We start from the raw sequence: 17,722 nt of genomic DNA, 5'->3' as shown, positions 1-17,722 counted from the left end.
AACATATTTGGACCCTGAGCCATCAGCTCAAACCCCCCCGCAAAAGACGGTAACTACCTACCTACCCATCGCCTGCGTTAAACCGTGTCGAGATTAACTACCCTGATCTTTCACAGCTTTCTGTAGACACTAGCTGCCCGCGATGGTGGCGCTTCTGCAACGGAGAGTTCATTGCTCAATTGACCCTATCCGTCGCTGCGGAGCAACCGCCTGTTGTTTCGTGCCGTCCCTAGACGCCCATCACCTGTCAGAGGCGCAATGTCCCCCCCGGGATTCAACGGCTACTGGGCCAGCGGTTGGCGGTTCATGCTGGAAGCGCCTCTTGAAACTCACCGGAGGGCTGCGACGCTCAAGTGCGCTTACAGAGGGCGGAGTACCTGTACCTGTACATATGTCGTCTAGGCGTCGGGCATGGCAAGGTCTGGCGGCGACCGACACCATAACGACGCTTGCCTTTCCAGATAGAATGACGGCGGCTTTACGGTTGATGCGAAAGAGCTTTCTCGACCCTCATATCGGCGGTGGTGTTGCGCAATGGTTCTCTAAGATTTCAGGGAGGCGGCAGGGATGCGGCAGGGAGTGGGCAGCGAGCTGGCGGGGGGTCGACGATCTCGGTCTGTGCCGGATTGGGCGACCGAAGCATGACGACAGGCGTATCGTAGCCTTCGTTCTGTCTGACAAGAACCAAGCACGCCTGTATCAAATAGTCACTCGAAGCTGAAAACACTCAGCCTCGTAGCTTCAACCACCCTTCACCGGTCATCGCGCGCAGCAGTCTTTGTCAACTTGGCTTCCGATAGGCAAACACTTCACCCCGCGCCCATATATGCGCTACAGCGAACCACTCTGTGCCAGCCAGCTGTCAACCGCTCTTACTCCCGTCCCTCTCGCTGGCTCGCTAGGCTAGCTGCAGCCCTTCTGCACCACCCGTCGTAGGGACGCAGGCATGGCCTACAACCCGTCCGACCAACCGCCCTATTCTTCGAGCTTCGACTACCCCGACCCGCGGCTATACCAGAATCCAGCCTCATACCCCCAACAGCCACGATCGCGAGCTTCATCGACTGCCCGCCCCGATGGCCCTGTATCCGACGCTGTGAATAACGCATTTCACAACTCGGACGCCGCAAGTCACGTCGATCCCAGGGTCATCGCGCAAATCACAGAAGAGGTGCGGAGGCAGGTAATAGAAAGCCTCAACTTCTCAGGCGGGCCATACGACGGCAGAAACTATCCCTCTTCATTTGAGTCAGCGACTTTCGCCAAATCGCCGCCGCAGAACCAACCGCAGCAGTCGTACGTACATCGATCGTCGACCAGCTCCACGACAGCATCGTATCCGCCGCGGGACGTCTATACGCCTCCTTCACCACATCGGTATGACCACCCCGACCACTCCAGTCCGTCGCCTCCTCTTTCACAGGAGTCCGCGTCCTTTACATCCTTTGTCTCGAGGGAAGAGGAAGAACGCAGGTACTCGACAACAGAACCTCCTCCGCCCGCAGCGAACACAAGCCGATTGCGCCCTGCGGCGGTGCCACGGGCAGTAACCGAAGAATGGATGAGTCCTCCAGCATCGGCGCTGGAGAAGGCATACGGCAAGCTCTTCGATGAGTACGACCAGCCGACTCCACGGCTGGGGCAGCTTCTTAGAGGACTCGCAATCCACATGGTGAGTCGCTGACACCCTGGTACGACATCGGTTCATGAGTACTGACCAGTGTTCAGATTGAAGACTATGAGCCCAAGAACAGTCTCGTCATTACGCCGGCGAAGATGCTAAAGTTCTACGAGGAAGTCAGACTAAATGATGAGATATATCCGTGGAACAGTAAGCTGCAGCGACACGACTTTGTTATCAAGCATATGTCTGATGATTACGCAGAGATCTTCGCCTCACTGTCCAATTCAACAATATCGAAAATGTACCGAGACTTGAGGTGTCAGCACCACTTCGTGCAAGATCAGTACAGCGAAAATTCACACACCGAAGTTCCGCTTGTACCCGCATTGACTCCATTGGGCTTCCAGACTTGGATGACAGTCATGATCCAAGCGCACCCAGAGACCGAATATAACCGCATCGCCAAGGCTGTGCTGAACATGCCAATCAGCAACGCCGACGACAAACAGGAGCGCTTTCCCAAGGAGCTATCAAGACGACTCTTCCCCACGCAGGAGAACATGCAACAGAGACAGCGATGTGCTGTAGCTCTCTCCGCAGACGGTAAAATACCAGCTCTAAAGACGGCTTCATTCCCGCCTCCGCCACCTACACAGCCGCCTCCTCAGCCCTCAGGAAGCTTCGAGCGCGAGCGTGCGCCATACGGTGGCCAGGCGGACAGCAGCCGGAATGATTCAGTCTTCGAACCAGACGATATGGACGATCGGTCACCCCCGACCATTCCGATCGAGCGAGAACGCAAACCCTATGTCGCGAAAGAAGGCTGCGGCAAAATCCACGAAGACGTCTCAAACAGCACCTCAAGTCTAAAACCGGACCCCACATCGCGACACCACCGCTCCAATTCCGCAAGCCAGGGCACCAGCGGCCGGGACAATCAACCGCGGCCGGCTGAGTACCAACCCAGCGGTACCTCATCGTCGCGGCAATACCGGACGCCTAACGTGAACACCGGAAACTCCAGCCGCAGACCCCGCAGCCCCACCGGCGGCGGTGGCTTCGCCCGCTCCGAAGGCAGCAACATCAGTGATATCCCAGCCTCGGAGTTCTCGTCCAACATCTACAGCAGCGAGCGCGAGGAGGATAACCGCAAATTCGCCAAGGACGCCGAGATGAAGCGGAATGAGTGGGCAAGAAGGTATGCGGAGGAGGATGCGGCGCGCGGGCCGTACATTGGACGGAGTCCGACGTATGAGGAGGATTATTATCGCTCGAGGGGCGGGAGTGTGGGGGGTGGGTATGGGGCTTATGGGGGGTACCCGCCGCCTCCGCCGAGGTATTGATGTGGATACGGGATGTAAGACTTGTTTGGAAAGGAGGGGATAGGAGGGTTGCCATCATCGGGTGGATTTGGTTATGGACCGCTTGCATGGCGCATGTTACGGCTTTGATATCCCTTTCAGCGTTCCGCGAGCGCTTGTTTTGATACGCTGGATAGTCTGCACGCTTCTGCAGGGGTTAGCTAACAGGCAACATGATGTCGAGAAGGGATCAAAGACGCGCTGTACTGCTCACACAAGCCTTTGTCGAGTACCTCTCTACAAATGTGCAGAACCAGTCGACACGCGGATGCAAGGTCAAAACTTATACGTTCGTTGCAACACCTTCAGAACAGCAGCGGCATCCTTACCACGCCTCCCCTCGCCTTCACACCCACATACACCCCCCTCTCAAGCCCCAATCGTCCGATCCATATCCTCATCCCCACCATACCCCTGCTCTCTGCGACTCTGCGCCGCACTCTCCTCATTCGCGCTCACATCCGCGCCCCCAAGTCCACCTGCACGATCATCAGCCCCATCTCCCACAAACCACGACCTCCCCACCTCCCCGCTTTCCAACTTCCGCGCAACAGTTCTCGACGCGCAAAACTCACCCTCCTGCTGTGCGTCCCCAATACTAGCATCCGTCTGCCCGCCCATGCCCTCCTCGCTCATCTTCTGGCCGAAGCGGATCTTCTCGGCCGTCTTCTCGCCCTGCTCGGCTGTGGCTTCGGACTGGCTGGCGGTCGGGTCGGTGGAGGTGGAGAGGGCGCCGCCGCTGCCGCCCATCTGGCCGGGCTCGGTGGCGTGCGGCTGGGTTACGGTGTTGATGGATTCGTATCTGGTGGGGGTTAGTAGGGGACTGGTGGGAGGAGGGCTGGTGGGCAGCGAGGCTCGGAGTTTGCGGGGAGGGAGAGGTTGAGTGTGGGATTGATGGGAACGCGCGAGGGGCGGTGTTGTTATGCTGGGCTGTGTGCTTGGTGTTTTGGATGAGGTTGGAGGAGAGGGTCTTACTGAGGGGTCTCGCCGCCTGGTGCGGTGTCCATCATTCCGGAAGACATTGCAGGGTGAAGTAGGGAAATTGAGATTTGAAATGTGAGACGTGATAGAGAAAATTTTGTGAGGAAGGGCAGAAGTCTGCTTCAATTGATGGAATTGTTAACTCTAGAATTGATTGCGCGATGAGATGTGGGGTGAACACATCCCACTCTCGCGTTCTATGAGGCGGCATGACGTAGGACGCGTCTCAACAAATAGCCATAGCCATAGCCCATGACGCGCATAACGCCGAGTCGCCAGCAACGCCGTGCTCTCAAAGCAACAACTCCAAACAGATGTATCAAAAGTCCATGCCCATCTCGTGACTGCGGAGGTGTTAGCTGAGCGTCAGGAACTGGGGAGGGCGTTCTTCACCTCTCTGCGATGCGCATATACTTCGCAACAAATGCTTCCAGATGGAAAATGTGTTTCTGTAACGACCTGTCAGCACTACATGATAGAAACATACCTAGCAGCTGTGCGATGACTTACACTTCCCAATCGTATCCTGTGTTCATAGAACGCCGACCACTTGATGAGCTCAGCCTTCAAGGCATTGTCGACCTTCGGTATTAGCTTGAATGTAAGGGTCTAGATGCGTATGAGCTTCTTGTTGAACCAGCACCGTGACTCTAGGCTTGATCATACCTTCAAGATTGTCGTAGGCGGTATGCAATGCGTGAGCAAGTCATACAACTTCGCCCTGACCTGCAAGATCCTGGCCGGCGAATGCTCTGCCACAATCTCACTGGCAATCTGCTCAATCAAGGCCTCCCAGTCCGGTGGAGGTATCGGCGTCCTCTCATTGACATCCTCACTAGAATAGCGGTCAGTATCAGGCCCCGTATGGCAAGACAGCTGCAGACCTACTTTTGCGCATGCACAGCCTCGTACATCAGCAGTGCTCGCCTGAGATTTCTCCCGCTCTCCTTGGCAATTCTCTTGTTCAGAGCCTCCACATCCTTATAGTTCTCCCTGGCGCCCACATTCTTGAGGACCTTGCAAATGTCATCCTCAGTCGGCGCCGCAACTCGTAGGAGTAGCGTTCGCGAGCGGATGGGTGCGATGATGTTGCTCGTCGAGTTCGCCAGCAGTATGAGCCGCAGGTTCGGACTGTACTTCTCCATGGTCCGCCTCAATGCCGCCTGTGCATCCCTAGTCAAGTGATCTGCCTCATTGATAACCACAACCTTGAACCTCTGCTTCGCGCTCAGATCCACCTGCTGCGTCTGCGCGACCTCCTTCAGCAGGTCCTGGATCACCACTCTGTCATAGTTCCCGACATCTGACGGCGTGATCTCGAGGTGGTATACCGAGGCGACGATGTTGAATTCGAGCTTGCGGTTGCTGGTCGTCTGGAAGACGCGCGAGTCAATCTTGATCTTCTCGACCCCGGGGCCGTAGAGCTCTTTGAGGGTTGCGACAATGCGAGTCTTCTTGCCTGCCCCCGAGGGACCGTAGACGAGGAGGTGGGGAAAGTCTCCGCTTTGTGCCTGGATATGGGTCAGTGTGGGCCGAGAGCGATCGGAGGCAGCGGACGTACCAGTGCGCGTAGACGCTCGGAGAGATCGTGGTGATAGCTCAGCTTGTCGAGGGATCGTGGGCGGTGCTTGTCTACTAGTAGAGCCATTTCGACTCAATGGGAAGACCTGATAGTGGGTTTCGTTGTATTGCTGTGGTTGTAAGCTGGTTGTAGCTCTGCGCGCTGCGGGCAGACGCGTCACAATTTCGAAAGTCGCGTAGATTGGCTTGGCGACAGGAGTAGGAGATCAGGGCAGCAGATGCCGGCTTTCAACAGAAGAGCTGACCAAGCGGTCATGGACGATGTCGCATCGATTACATTCGGCAGACTTGCTCAAGCGAGCTTTCATCTCAAGCTTAAGGAAGTGTAATCTCATGAAGATGTGACAGTATACAGATGGACAGCGAAGCATGCGGAGGAGGCGGAATTTTTCAACCAATATAGATTGAGTTGCCCCACTCGATTCGCTAATCCAGCCCGTCTCAGAAAACTGAGATGATTCCTCCGCTTGGTGTAGTTGGTTTATCACGTCGGGCTGTAATTGCATATCTGTCACGTGACTTATGGTCACGTGACTGATTTTCCGAAACCTGAAGGTCCCTAGTTCGATTCTGGGAGCGGAGATAGATTTTGCATTTTTGATATCTTTTGGACGCGATTTGGGTGGGAGTCTGACGAAACTTTTATCATCCGGGTGACATCGTCGTATGCATGATGGCGCTTAGAAGATTGTTGAGAATCAAAATCTGCGCACAGATCTCCGCCTTCGCTTCACTGAAGCACATTTCAGCGCCTTGGGCATTTGAAACGCGATTGATACGAGTGCCGCGTGTTGTTACCCTTTACAAAAAGCTCGTTGAAATTCTATAGGTTAGAAAGCTAAGCAATCCTTAAGATATCTTTTCTGCAATAGTTATGGCATTTCATATATCTGTTCGTGATAGCTAAACCAGTAAGCTCCCACGATCTGTATAAGAGACGCCCCAGCATTGCAATACCGAATTTGCGTCGTTTTAGTGAGTCACTTCATAAAGATCACATTGCCACAGCGCACACAGCCCGTAGGACCCCAGTTCATCCTGCTCGCCGCCCTTCCACCTCAGGTAGAGGGAAAAAAGCCAATCCAACAAGCAACCATCCCCACCATCCTCACCACTCAAGCCGCCCCCACCGCCTCGACCATCGCCCCGAGCGCCGCATCCAAACCCACCCACTCCATGCCCACCTGCTCGATCATAAAATCCCGCGCCTTCGGGACGCCGATGAGCACGACCCCCCTCGGCACAACTACATCCTCGATGTTGAAGCAGCCGAAGGCAATCACCTTCTTCAGCGCGGGGCAGCTCTTGAGAATGCCCGCGACCACAACCGTGTCGACGTTTCCGCAGAAGGAGAGGTTGATGCTCCCGAGCGCTGGATACTGCTTCCGTCCATCGAACACGCTCGTAAAGGCCGCGTGCGAAATGTGTCGGCAGGACGCGATATCCAGATGTCTGAGCTTCGTGCCCGAATGCTGCATCAGCGCCGCGAGTCCCTGATCCGCGAGGCCGACAGCCTGCTCCGGCCCATCCGGGTTGTTATTATCGATGTCACGTGTGCTGCTGAAGTCGGCAGAGAGGAGCGGCAGATTCGCCCAGTCAGCAAACAGCGCAGCGAAGCCGGCATCGGTGCAGTAGTCGTTCTCCGTGAGGCGAAACTTGGTGAGGTTGCGGCACTCGGCGTGGATAGCTTCGAGGAGAGTGTCGTCTGCGTCGGGGAAGTGCTCGAGGGAGAGGGTGCGCAGGTTGCGGCCGACGTTGCCGATTAGGTTCACGAGGCGCTCGCAGGGGACTTCTTGGGAGATGCGGAGGGAGAGGTGTTCGAGTTTTGTGAGACGCGAGATTGAGTCGATGGCGGGTGCGCCGATGCGGCGGCAGAGTTTAAGTTTTAGGCGCTGAAGGTTAGGACAGTGAACAACCATCTCTTCTACTGCTTCATCCTCGAAGGAGGCGTCGAGCCATTGGAGCTTGAGTGTTTCGAGCTTTTCGCCGCGCTGCTGGAAGAGCTTGTGCCACATCGCGTCCGATATCAGGTTAGCAGCGTAGAGCTGCAGATAGGTGATCTTGGTGCCTTTCTCGATCATGTACTCCATAGTCTCGTCCTTGAACTGGCAAGTGTTACGAAGGACGACCTTCTCAACGTGTGGACTGACAGCGAAGATTGTATGATAGTCCTCCGTCTCAAGCTTGGCGCAGTCGTGTATCGCAATGCTATCATGATCAGGTCGTAGGAACAGCTTCATCGTCCGAGGATCCATGATGCGCTTTTTGGTGAAGATCTCACCCAGCCGCTCAAGCACCGTCTGCGGAAGGTCGCCAAACTCTTCGACATCTTGATGGTGATCCGCGACCTTCTCTATGCACATTTGCTGCAGCGTCTTCGCGCCCAGAATGGAAAGATTGTCCATCTTGTTGCTCTCCTCCTTACGCCGCCTGGGTCTGCCCGCTGCCTTCTTGGACTTTGGCTTCGAGGGTCCGGCTTCAGCTGCCAGCTCTTTCCCGCAGGGTGTGCATACAAGTCCGCCCTCCGGCCCAGTCTTGGTGTAGGGTGTGACAGTGAATCGCTTGCTGCAGATCTCGCAGTTCTCCAACTGGCCAGGCGCTGGCGGCGCCTTCTTGTACATGTCCCGCGCGAGATTGTCATCGTATTCGTCGTCACTGTCGTCGTCTGAGCCCTTGGGCTTCTTCTTGCCCTTCTGCTTCTTTTTGTCTGCCTGCTTCTTCTTGTCTACTTCTTTCCCCTTCTTCACCTTTGCGATGGCCTCGTCCTCTACATCTTTCCTCTTGCGCTTTCTAGTGTTGGTGGTGGTCGGCGGAGGGGCTGGCACGTCATCCGCGGCTTCTTCTTCATCCTCCTGGGCTGCGGCTGGCTGAGCATCCTCGTCATCGGCCCCGGCTTGCTGCTGAGCTTGCTGACGGCGTCTGTTGTAGTCATCGCGAATCTGTTGGGCTGAGATGTTGTTCGCCTAGGGCAAACATTGTTGTTAGTCCAACCATCTCAGCAGGGGTGAATAGTTTTGAGTAGACTGCTCTCAAAACCCAGGTCTAGCCCAATCCTACTGATCTTTGAGATGGCTCAAGCTCGATCCCTCTGCTTCCGCTGTAGCGTATTCGGAATTAAGCTCAATCCTAGAGCCACACCATGAAAGGCTACAGCAGCTGGCCACATCACCCTCGACAATGTCTTACAACTAAATACTGGAGTACTTACAGCGAGGAAGTCAGTCAAGGCTGACTGCGGCCCACGAATCCGATTGGCGTTTCCTGGACGTCTGTTTGACATCTTGGAAAGACGGCTAAATCTAGGACTTCTCAGATAAACGGGATATGCGAAAGAAATATGCGAAGAGCAGCAGAATCTGCTGGAAGAGCAGAAAGGACGAGAAAGGACGAAAGCGAGCGCAAGACAGCGGGGGCGTGAAGAGATTGGCTGAAGGAACGCGCCGCAGCGCCCTCCACGAAGTCAGGTGGTGATAGTGCCCCTGGATGATTCGATAAGATCATCTTAGATAAGATGTTACGGATCCACTCTGGAGAGCTTTGACAGCTCCACGCCTCCGTGAACTCTCCGCTGCTGGGTTGATAGCAGGCTTACACTGTTACAGCGGCAGCCTTTAATCGCTCAGACTATGGGATACCACCGCAATACTCAGGGGTATTCTCATCTGATGAGGCCATTGAACCTTCAAGTCGGCACTTTCTGCCGGCCAGAGCTAAAGTGCTCCGTCATAGGTTCCCAGTAACCCCCACACCCCGCAGAGGGGTACTTTGGGCCCCTTCAGGTCGTACGCGACGTGTCAGGTGCCGAGGATAGATACAGCGAGTACAGCGGTCGATCTTACTCAATCATGTAGGGTATATAAGGTACATCTGCCGTCTTCCTAAAGCTTCTTCAATTCCACTTCCACCATCAATCCAATCTGTCTCAGTCCAGTTCCTCCTTATCATCCATTGCAAGTTCCTTTACTCCACTATATCACACCTCATAATCTTGCAAAAACTCTCGCAACAATGGGCGACGCTGAACTTCCCAAGAAGTTCAAGGCTGCCGTCTACGACAAGCCTGGCGAGATCTCGACCAAGATAGTCGAGCTCGATATGCCCGAGCCCGGACCGGGCGAAGTGCTCATCAATTTGACCCACTCCGGCGTCTGCCACTCGGATATGGGCGTCATGATGAACTCGTGGGCCGCACTGCCGCACCCGACGCAGTCAGGGCAAGTGGGCGGACACGAGGGCGTGGGGTAAGGAACCGTGCCTCTCAATTGAAGGGAGGTGGATGTTGAAGTGCTTTGCAGGAAGATCGTCAAGATGGGTCCCGGGACCGAGAATTCGGCTGTCAAGGTCGGCGACCGCGTGGGCGTCAAGTGGATATCCGCGATCTGCTGGAGCTGTCCAGCGTGTCTGGAAGGACACGACGGGATCTGCTTCAACCAGAAGGTATGAAAGCCTCCTCCCCCTCACCAAGCCCTACACCCCCCTCTCATCCCCCTCCCTCACCAGTTCACTAATCCCCAGCCGTCCTCCAACACAGGTCAGCGGCTACTACACTCCCGGCACCTTCCAACAATACGTCCTCGGCCCGGCCAACTACGTAACCCCGATCCCCGACTCCCTCGACTCGGCCTCCGCAGCGCCGATGCTCTGCGCGGGCGTAACCACCTATGCAGCTCTGCGCAAATCGGGCGCCCAGTCCGGCCAGTTCGTCGCCATCCTCGGCGCAGGCGGCGGGTTGGGCCATCTGGCTGTGCAGCTGGCCTCCAGAGGTATGGCGCTCCGCGTTATTGGCGTTGATGCGGACGAGAAGAAGGATCTGGTTATGGAAAGTGGGGCGGAAGAGTTTGTGGGGCTGGGGGTCGGCGATACGGTCGCGAGGGTTAAGGAGTTGACTGGCGGGTTGGGCGTGCATGCTGTGTTGGTGCTTACGGCGGCAAATGCGGCGTATGCGGGTGCGATGGTGGGTTGTTCCCTTATGTCTATCCCCACCTTCGGGCACCGTCTAGTTGTGGAGTTACTGATGAGTGTTACAGGACATGCTCCGCTTCGGTGGCCGCTGCGTCTGCGTCGGCATCCCAGAGGGCGACCCGATCCCGATCAAGGGCGCGCTGCCGCAGTTCATGGTTGCGAGGGCGCTAAGCATCATTGGTGTTGCGGTCGGAGACAGGAAGGAAGCGATCGAGACGCTCGATTTCGCCGCGAGAGGCATCGTCAAGACGCACTATCGGACGGAGAAGATGGATAAGTTGACGGATGTGTTCCAGGAGATGTTTGAGGGGAAGCTAAAGGGACGGGTGGTATTGGATCTGCAGTAAAGGTAAGAGAGAGAGAGAGAGAGAGAGAAGAGGAGGAGGCGTGGTCCGAGGCGGTATTGATTTTGGATGACTGTCAAGGGATGCATCTGCTCTGGCGTGGGCGCTGTAGGCACACATAGACCACTCGGCTGGCTACAGGTCATGGAAGGATATAGTAGGTCTGGGTAGATAGATCTACAGAGTTCGATAAATCATCTCCTCACCCTTGAGTTGGCCTTTTTTTCTTAGCCATGAATCTTCCAGTGGACAATGATGGAGGAAGACATCCAAATCCCAACACTCCGACCCCCCACTTCTGACGAAATTGTTCAGGTCGTTCCTCGTGCCTAACGAGACGCAGAGGAAAAGAAAGGCGGAGACCTCGGCCGGGCCGAAGCCCGAGCTGCCCTGCCAAGATCCTGCGGCTGCGGACGTGGGGCAAAAAAGTGCGCCGCATCTCGGAGCATCATGGATTCCACGCAACAAAGACTCATACTCTGCCCGCTCTACTATTGACTCAACCACCGCTTCTCCACCACCCTCAGATTACCTTGCCATCGATTCTACCCTCACAGTAAAACTAGTTGACATTGAGACCCCCATAGCAGTTGACCTCAAGAACATATACCACCGCCGCCGCCATGGAGGCCATCAAGCAGACCTTCGCGCAATGCAAGAAAGAGGACAGGTCCGCCCTCGTCACCTACGTGACAGCCGGGTATCCCACACCAGAAGAGACACCAGACATAATGCTCGGCATGGAAGCCGGCGGCGCGGGTAAACTTCCCTCAAATGGCTCTCTCCAGTACACAGTCATAGCTTACGCCAAATCACAGATATAATTGAGCTCGGCATGCCCTTCACAGACCCAATCGCCGACGGACCCACGATCCAGAAGTCAAACACCCAGGCGCTGAAGAACGGCGTTACCACCACTTCGGTTCTGCAAATGATCCGGGATGCGCGGAAGAGAGGCCTAAGAGCGCCCGTGCTGTTGATGGGATACTATAACCCGCTGCTGAGCTACGGCGAGGAGCGGATGATCAAAGACGCGCGGGAAGCAGGCGCCAATGGATTCATCATGGTGGATCTGCCGCCAGAGGAGGCGATACGGTTTAGGAACTTTTGCACGAGGGGAGGGTAGGTATCGCGTGCATGTTCAAGTCAGGGCTCTGGCTAATTTTACGGCACTGATGTAGGTTATCATACGTCCCGCTCATTGCGCCGGCAACATCGGAGTCTCGGATGAAGCTCCTCTGCAAGATCGCCGACTCCTTCATATACGTCGTATCAAGAATGGGCGTTACCGGCGCGACAGGCACCCTAAACGTAGGACTTCCGGACCTCCTCGAGCGGGTGCACAAGTGGTCGGGTAACGTACCAGCGGCAGTAGGGTTTGGTGTCAGCACGAGAGATCACTTCCTCAGCGTAGCGCAAATCGCGGAGGGCGTCGTGATAGGAAGCCAGATCATCACCACCCTAGCAGAGGCACCTGCTGGTCAGGGCGCCAAGGCCGTTGAAGAATACTGCAGTGCAATCACCGGCCGGAAATTCTCCCAGGACAGCACGACGCGGGAAGTCGGCATCGTGGAAGCCATGGCCGAAGCGAAAGAGCCGAACGGCGTGCACGTGGATAAGGTGATAACAGATGCGGATGTGCCAGACGGACCCGGTCTGGCAGACCAGATCGAAGCGCTTAATGTCGATGGTGAAGAGAACGGCACGCCCAACGGCGACGCCGTCCCCTCGCGCTTCGGCGAGTTCGGCGGCCAATACGTCCCCGAATCTCTCATGGACTGCCTCGCAGAGCTCGAAGCCGGCTTCAACGAAGCGAAAAATGACCCCAAGTTCTGGGAAGAATACCGCTCCTACTACCCCTACATGGGCCGCCCCGGCCAGCTCCACCTCGCCGAGCGCCTCACCGAGCACGCCGGCGGCGCAAACATCTGGCTGAAGCGCGAAGACCTGAACCACACGGGCAGCCATAAGATCAACAACGCCGTCGGACAGATCCTCCTCGCGCGGCGTCTGGGCAAGACCGAAATAATCGCCGAGACAGGCGCAGGCCAGCACGGCGTCGCCACCGCAACCGTCTGCGCGAAATTCGGCATGAAGTGCACCGTCTACATGGGCGCAGAGGACGTGCGCCGCCAGGCCCTCAATGTCTTCCGCATGAAGCTGCTCGGTGCCTCCGTCGTCGCTGTCGAGGCCGGTAGCCGCACGCTACGCGATGCTGTCAACGAGGCGCTCCGCGCTTGGGTCGTTAATCTGAGCACCACGCACTACATCATCGGTTCCGCGATCGGACCACACCCCTTCCCGACCATCGTGCGCACGTTCCAGTCGGTCATCGGGAACGAAACGAAAGAGCAGATGCAGGCGCTGCGGGGCAAGCTGCCTGACGCGGTCGTGGCATGTGTAGGCGGCGGGTCCAACGCGGTGGGGATGTTCTACCCCTTCGCATCCGACCCGTCCGTCAAGCTGCTGGGCGTCGAAGCCGGCGGCGACGGGCTGGACACAGCGCGCCACTCCGCCACGCTGAGCGGTGGCTCCAAAGGCGTCCTCCATGGCGTCCGCACGTATGTGCTGCAGGACCGCCATGGCCAGATCAGCGACACGCACTCCGTGTCCGCGGGGCTGGACTATCCGGGCGTAGGTCCCGAGTTGTCGCAATGGAAAGACACAGAGCGCGCGAAGTTCATCGCCGCGACGGACGCGGAGGCGTTTGTCGGGTTTAGGCTACTGAGCCAGCTCGAGGGGATTATTCCGGCGCTCGAGACGAGCCATGCGGTCTATGGCGCGCTGGAGCTGGCGAAGACGATGGACAAGGACAAGGATATTGTTATTTGTTTGAGTGGGAGGGGCGATAAGGATGTGCAGAGTGTGGCGGATGAGCTGCCGGTGCTGGGGCCGAAGATCGGGTGGGATCTGAGGTTTTGAGGGGAGCTGAGGAGACAGAGTGGAGAGGGAATGGGGAGCGAAGGTGCTGTGGGTAGTAGAGTTGGTTTGAAGGGATCCGGATCTGTTCATTTTAGATTATGAGATCGCAACGGCGCCGCGTGATATGGCAAACACTGTGAATGTTAAAAGCTCTTGCTTCCAAAGCCAATAGTTTTGCTTCGTACGCGTCGCATAGATGCGGAGAACATCTAGATGTCTAGCGATTACTAAGTCTCGTGTGTCTTACACATGCCTCGCCATCAAGGCGCGCCGCTAAAGGACGATCCTGGTATTATAAGCCATCCAGCAAGCAAAACCGCACGAACAGCCTCAATTATCTTCGTCAAATGTCGTAAATCCTTCACTCGTTCTCATCACCTCCCCCTTCGCCAAATCAGCCCGACTAAACCTGATTCTCTCCACCTTCCCTCTCGGGTCTACTCTGCTCTTCCGTCTCCCCCTCATACAGCTGTTCAGGCTTCACGTGCTTCTGCCTAAGCACATACCTTCTAAAGAAGAACCCAAGCTGCCTAACCCCATACGCCGCATGTATATGCGTAGGGACACTAAACACCTGGTCGAGCTCCTCAAGCGTCTTACCCTTCGTCTCCGGCAAAAACAGCAGCACGAGCACCCACCCGACGATATTCCAGCCCGCGTACCAGCTGAAAGCGCCCGTAGGGGTAAACGCCTCAAGCAGGCTTGGCCATGTAATCGAGAGCACAAAGTTAAAGAACCAGGTCGTGGCTGTTGCTAGCGACATGCCGATTGCGCGGACGTATAGGGGATAGGCTTCTGCGGAGTAGGTGAAGGGGACAGGGCCTTCGCCGGGCGAGTAGACGACGCCGAAGAGGTAGATCCCCAGTGCGATGCAGGCGACGCGTGGCGTGCGGGAGGTTTCGGGGATGAAGAAGGAGAAGCCGACGAAGAGGAGGCAGAGGGACATTAGGGGGAAGGTTGTTAGGAGGAGGCTGGGTAGTGTTAGTCACTGTGGCGCTGTAACGGGGAGATGGTGGGTGGATTGAAATGGGAACCTACTTGCGCCGTCCAAAAGTGTCGATGGTGTAGACGGCCGGGAGGGCGAAGAGGAAGTTTATCAGGCCGAAGCCCAAGCTGGCGGCTAGGGCGGATATTTCGCTGAAGCCGGATTCGACGAAGATGGAGGAGGAGTAATACGCAATAACTAGCAAGGCCGGTCAGGTTACTCTTGTAGACGTGATATAGATGTAGCAAAAGAGGAGGATATACCATTCACTCCACAGAACTGTTGATGCGTAAGCAACTGTTGAAAGAGGGGGGACGAGAGCTTGAGGGTACCTGTTGCATAAACATGACAATCTCACTCGCCAGCATCGCTCGCCTGTTCCTCGGCACGGTGATCAGTTCCTTGATCTTGCTCTGGCCAATCTTCATGTCGCTCTCTGCCGACAACAGTGTCTGCATGTAAAACGTGTCTCTGGCCGCCTGAAGCTTGTTGTACCGTAGTCGGCACATCGAATGGTACGCTGCTCCGTGGCGTCCCTTACTCATGTACCAGCGCGGGCTTTCTGGGCACATGAAGACGAAGCAGCAGACGATGACGGCGGGGAACATGGCCGATGCCATCATGAGACGCCAGTTCAGCCCCGTGATGGTCGGCGTGTCGGGTACGGCGTAGAATGCCAGATCAGCGGCATAACCGACCATGATGCCGAATGCGGTCCACATCTGAAGTGGTGCTTGTCAGCGTCGTTCTGGGTCTCCGTTCCAGAAGTTTAGGGACTCACCTGCCACTGCATAACCAAGGCGCCTCTGATAGCCGGCGGAGTCGTTTCAGCGGCATAAATAGGAACAGTCGCGGACTTGGGCCCAATGCCAAAGCCGAGTGCGAATCTGGCGATGAACATATGCCACCACGAATTTACGAAGCCCTGCCAGAAGCAGGCTATGGCCGAGAAGAGGCATGTGAGGAAGATGGTGCCGCGGCGTCCAAACCAGTTGTTAAAGGGCACGGTGAGCCAGCAGCCGATCAGAGCGCAGCACAAGTAGGGACCGCTGTTAGTGAGGCCGAGTAGCCAGGTCGAGCGGGGATCGTCGCCACCGATGCCAAACTGAGATGCATAGAAGAGTTGGGCGCCATTGACGACGGTCTCGTCTAGGATTGGGTCAGCTCGCTGTCTTGTATTTCTGACAGAACTCACCCACCCATTCCTTGCACAGCTGCGCAGGTGGAGCAGAGCACGATGACAAGATACAGTAACCTGGGCTGCGACCACCGGCTCTCGTATTCTTTTCTGAGCACCTTTTTCTCCTCTTCGCTGATGGCCTCGTCGTGAGTCAAGCTGTCGTACTTTGTCGGATCCTGGGCAAGCATGGCTCCAATCTCAAAGGCGCGGACGTCTTCCGGCTCGGCCAAGGCGTAGTCCATGGCATAGCGCCGGCCCATCTTGCGAAGCTCATCATACGTGTACCCTGCGAGCGGGTTGGCGAGTTTGGCGTTCAGGTTCCGGCGTGCCCGCTCGCCAGCGCTGAGGGACCCATCGCGTGGTGTGGCATATGAGCTGTTGCGGTGGTGGGTATCGTCGTACTTCTCTTTTTGCTCAATATCCTCGGCGCCGTTGTGCGCCTTGTTGTGCTTGTTGTCGGCGGACATGATTACCGGTCAGATGCTCTATGTTCCTGTGATCGTGTAAAAATCGAAAGGAGTGGCTATATCCTGAAACCATTCACCTTCCAGATTGAACATTCGATATGCTCGACAAGCGGCCGCCTCAAAAGATACCAGCTTCAGTACAGTCAGACGAAGCTCAAGCTCTTGTGAGTATGCTATCGCAAGCGCATTCAACCCAACAGTAGGTTTTCCCGCTCTTTCAATACAGTGCCCAAGATTTAGTAGAGTGGTTCTTCTACGGCCAAGCAGCACAAGCCTCTGCCAGACTCCGCACTATCGCCACAAGCAAAATGGACAAGACAACGGTTCTCTCTTCGACGAAAGCAACTCGACGGTTAAGATACCCAGTGACGACGAAAGCAACCTCGCCTTTAATGCGGGGGCCAAGGCAGATTGATACTGCTAGCAGCCGCTGACGCCAACCCGGCCATGGCTGCAGCCGAAATGCCATCTGAGGGGATTCCTGCAGGGTGCGGTGGCTGCAAAGGATGGGGAAGTGCTCCCGCATGTGCATCCTCCACACCACCGTCTTGTTGATCTGCAGTACCACGTCTGGTCACTTGCATGAGGGCGCCTTAGCTGTAGTACCAACAGCTGGGGCGTTTGATACACAAGGCCGTTTCGTGCCGCTGATCGCGCTGTCTGCCTCGGGGTCGGCTGTCAGGCAGACGAATACATTGGTCTTTGTGGGATGCGCCGCCTGAGTGCCTTCGTGTATTGATGTTGGGGGCCAGTATTGTGATCCCTGCTGTTTCGAGTTCAGGGATTCGGCCAATGCACGCTCCAACGCTTAGCGCAGCCATGGCTTGCTCGGCATCTTCCATCTGAAGCTTTGACGTCATGGTGTTTTGACCGCATCTTCAACCCGTGCGCTTGCGAACCGTTGCCGTGAGATGGAAGTGGTGAGTTAGGTCGCTTGATACACTGATGGTGAGAAGGACGGAGGTTAAAGCGGATGGCCAATTTCTTGTGCGGTGTTGGAAGCGCTGGAATTTGACTCCCGGTTCTTTGCTGAAGAGGACCTTGTTGATGCCGTGGTGGAGAGCCATATATCGTGATTGCGCATCTGAGCCTGGTGTCAGGTACTCGTAGGGGTTTCTGCTATGCTGTTCGATGGATTAGTATCACCTCGCGATCCTGGCAAGTACTGTTAGCTGACAGAGGATGCGTGACTCAAAAGCTCGTAGGAGTATCATGCAGCTGTGAACTCGCAGCTGATATCAGCCATCGACGACACTCATATACATTTCGTCTGTTATATGGAGCTGGGAATGCACGATGCTTCTCAAGGAGCTGT

At 56.1% G+C, this 17,722-nt stretch overlaps 7 protein-coding genes and 1 non-coding gene across 8 annotated transcripts; 4 read left to right on the top strand and 4 right to left on the bottom strand.

Annotated features, from left to right (window-relative positions):
* Positions 1-946: 946 nt before the first annotated feature.
* Positions 947-2,967, top strand: W97_07178 (uncharacterized protein; the record flags this gene model as incomplete). The annotated part of the gene is made up of 3 exons (XM_007785157.1): positions 947-1,672; positions 1,729-1,831; positions 1,886-2,967. 3 exons carry the CDS (start codon positions 947-949, stop codon positions 2,965-2,967), a joined length of 1,911 nt encoding a protein of 636 aa, XP_007783347.1.
* Positions 2,968-3,354: 387 nt separating this feature from the next.
* On the bottom strand, positions 3,355-4,007 carry W97_07177 (uncharacterized protein; the record flags this gene model as incomplete). Its single annotated transcript, XM_007785156.1, has 3 exons — positions 3,355-3,464; positions 3,561-3,787; positions 3,961-4,007. The coding sequence occupies 3 exons, from the start codon at positions 4,005-4,007 to the stop codon at positions 3,355-3,357; spliced, it is 384 nt and encodes a 127-aa protein (XP_007783346.1).
* A 278-nt stretch (positions 4,008-4,285) lies between these two features.
* On the bottom strand, positions 4,286-5,614 carry W97_07176 (replication factor C subunit 5; the record flags this gene model as incomplete). The annotated part of the gene is made up of 6 exons (XM_007785155.1): positions 4,286-4,310; positions 4,360-4,415; positions 4,477-4,575; positions 4,633-4,801; positions 4,855-5,477; positions 5,528-5,614. The coding sequence occupies 6 exons, from the start codon at positions 5,612-5,614 to the stop codon at positions 4,286-4,288; spliced, it is 1,059 nt and encodes a 352-aa protein (XP_007783345.1).
* Positions 5,615-6,008: 394 nt separating this feature from the next.
* On the top strand, positions 6,009-6,130 carry W97_07175. Its single transcript has one exon. It is a non-coding gene; the product is annotated as a tRNA-Tyr (tRNA).
* A 532-nt stretch (positions 6,131-6,662) lies between these two features.
* W97_07174 (uncharacterized protein) lies at positions 6,663-8,827 on the bottom strand (the record flags this gene model as incomplete). Its single annotated transcript, XM_007785154.1, has 2 exons — positions 6,663-8,510; positions 8,756-8,827. The coding sequence occupies 2 exons, from the start codon at positions 8,825-8,827 to the stop codon at positions 6,663-6,665; spliced, it is 1,920 nt and encodes a 639-aa protein (XP_007783344.1).
* Positions 8,828-9,555: 728 nt separating this feature from the next.
* W97_07173 (alcohol dehydrogenase) lies at positions 9,556-10,856 on the top strand (the record flags this gene model as incomplete). The annotated part of the gene is made up of 4 exons (XM_007785153.1): positions 9,556-9,788; positions 9,843-9,984; positions 10,079-10,501; positions 10,575-10,856. 4 exons carry the CDS (start codon positions 9,556-9,558, stop codon positions 10,854-10,856), a joined length of 1,080 nt encoding a protein of 359 aa, XP_007783343.1.
* Positions 10,857-11,476: 620 nt separating this feature from the next.
* Positions 11,477-13,775, top strand: W97_07172 (tryptophan synthase; the record flags this gene model as incomplete). The annotated part of the gene is made up of 3 exons (XM_007785152.1): positions 11,477-11,612; positions 11,672-11,975; positions 12,035-13,775. The coding sequence occupies 3 exons, from the start codon at positions 11,477-11,479 to the stop codon at positions 13,773-13,775; spliced, it is 2,181 nt and encodes a 726-aa protein (XP_007783342.1).
* Positions 13,776-14,178: 403 nt separating this feature from the next.
* Positions 14,179-16,407, bottom strand: W97_07171 (uncharacterized protein; the record flags this gene model as incomplete). Its single annotated transcript, XM_007785151.1, has 6 exons — positions 14,179-14,746; positions 14,814-14,958; positions 15,024-15,039; positions 15,093-15,482; positions 15,542-15,909; positions 15,960-16,407. 6 exons carry the CDS (start codon positions 16,405-16,407, stop codon positions 14,179-14,181), a joined length of 1,935 nt encoding a protein of 644 aa, XP_007783341.1.
* Positions 16,408-17,722: the final 1,315 nt, after the last annotated feature.

The sequence above is a fragment of the Coniosporium apollinis genome (assembly GCF_000281105.1).
Source record: "Coniosporium apollinis CBS 100218 chromosome Unknown supercont1.39, whole genome shotgun sequence".
NCBI lineage: Eukaryota > Fungi > Ascomycota > Dothideomycetes > Coniosporium > Coniosporium apollinis.
This window is presented reverse-complemented; position numbering and strand designations above follow the sequence as displayed.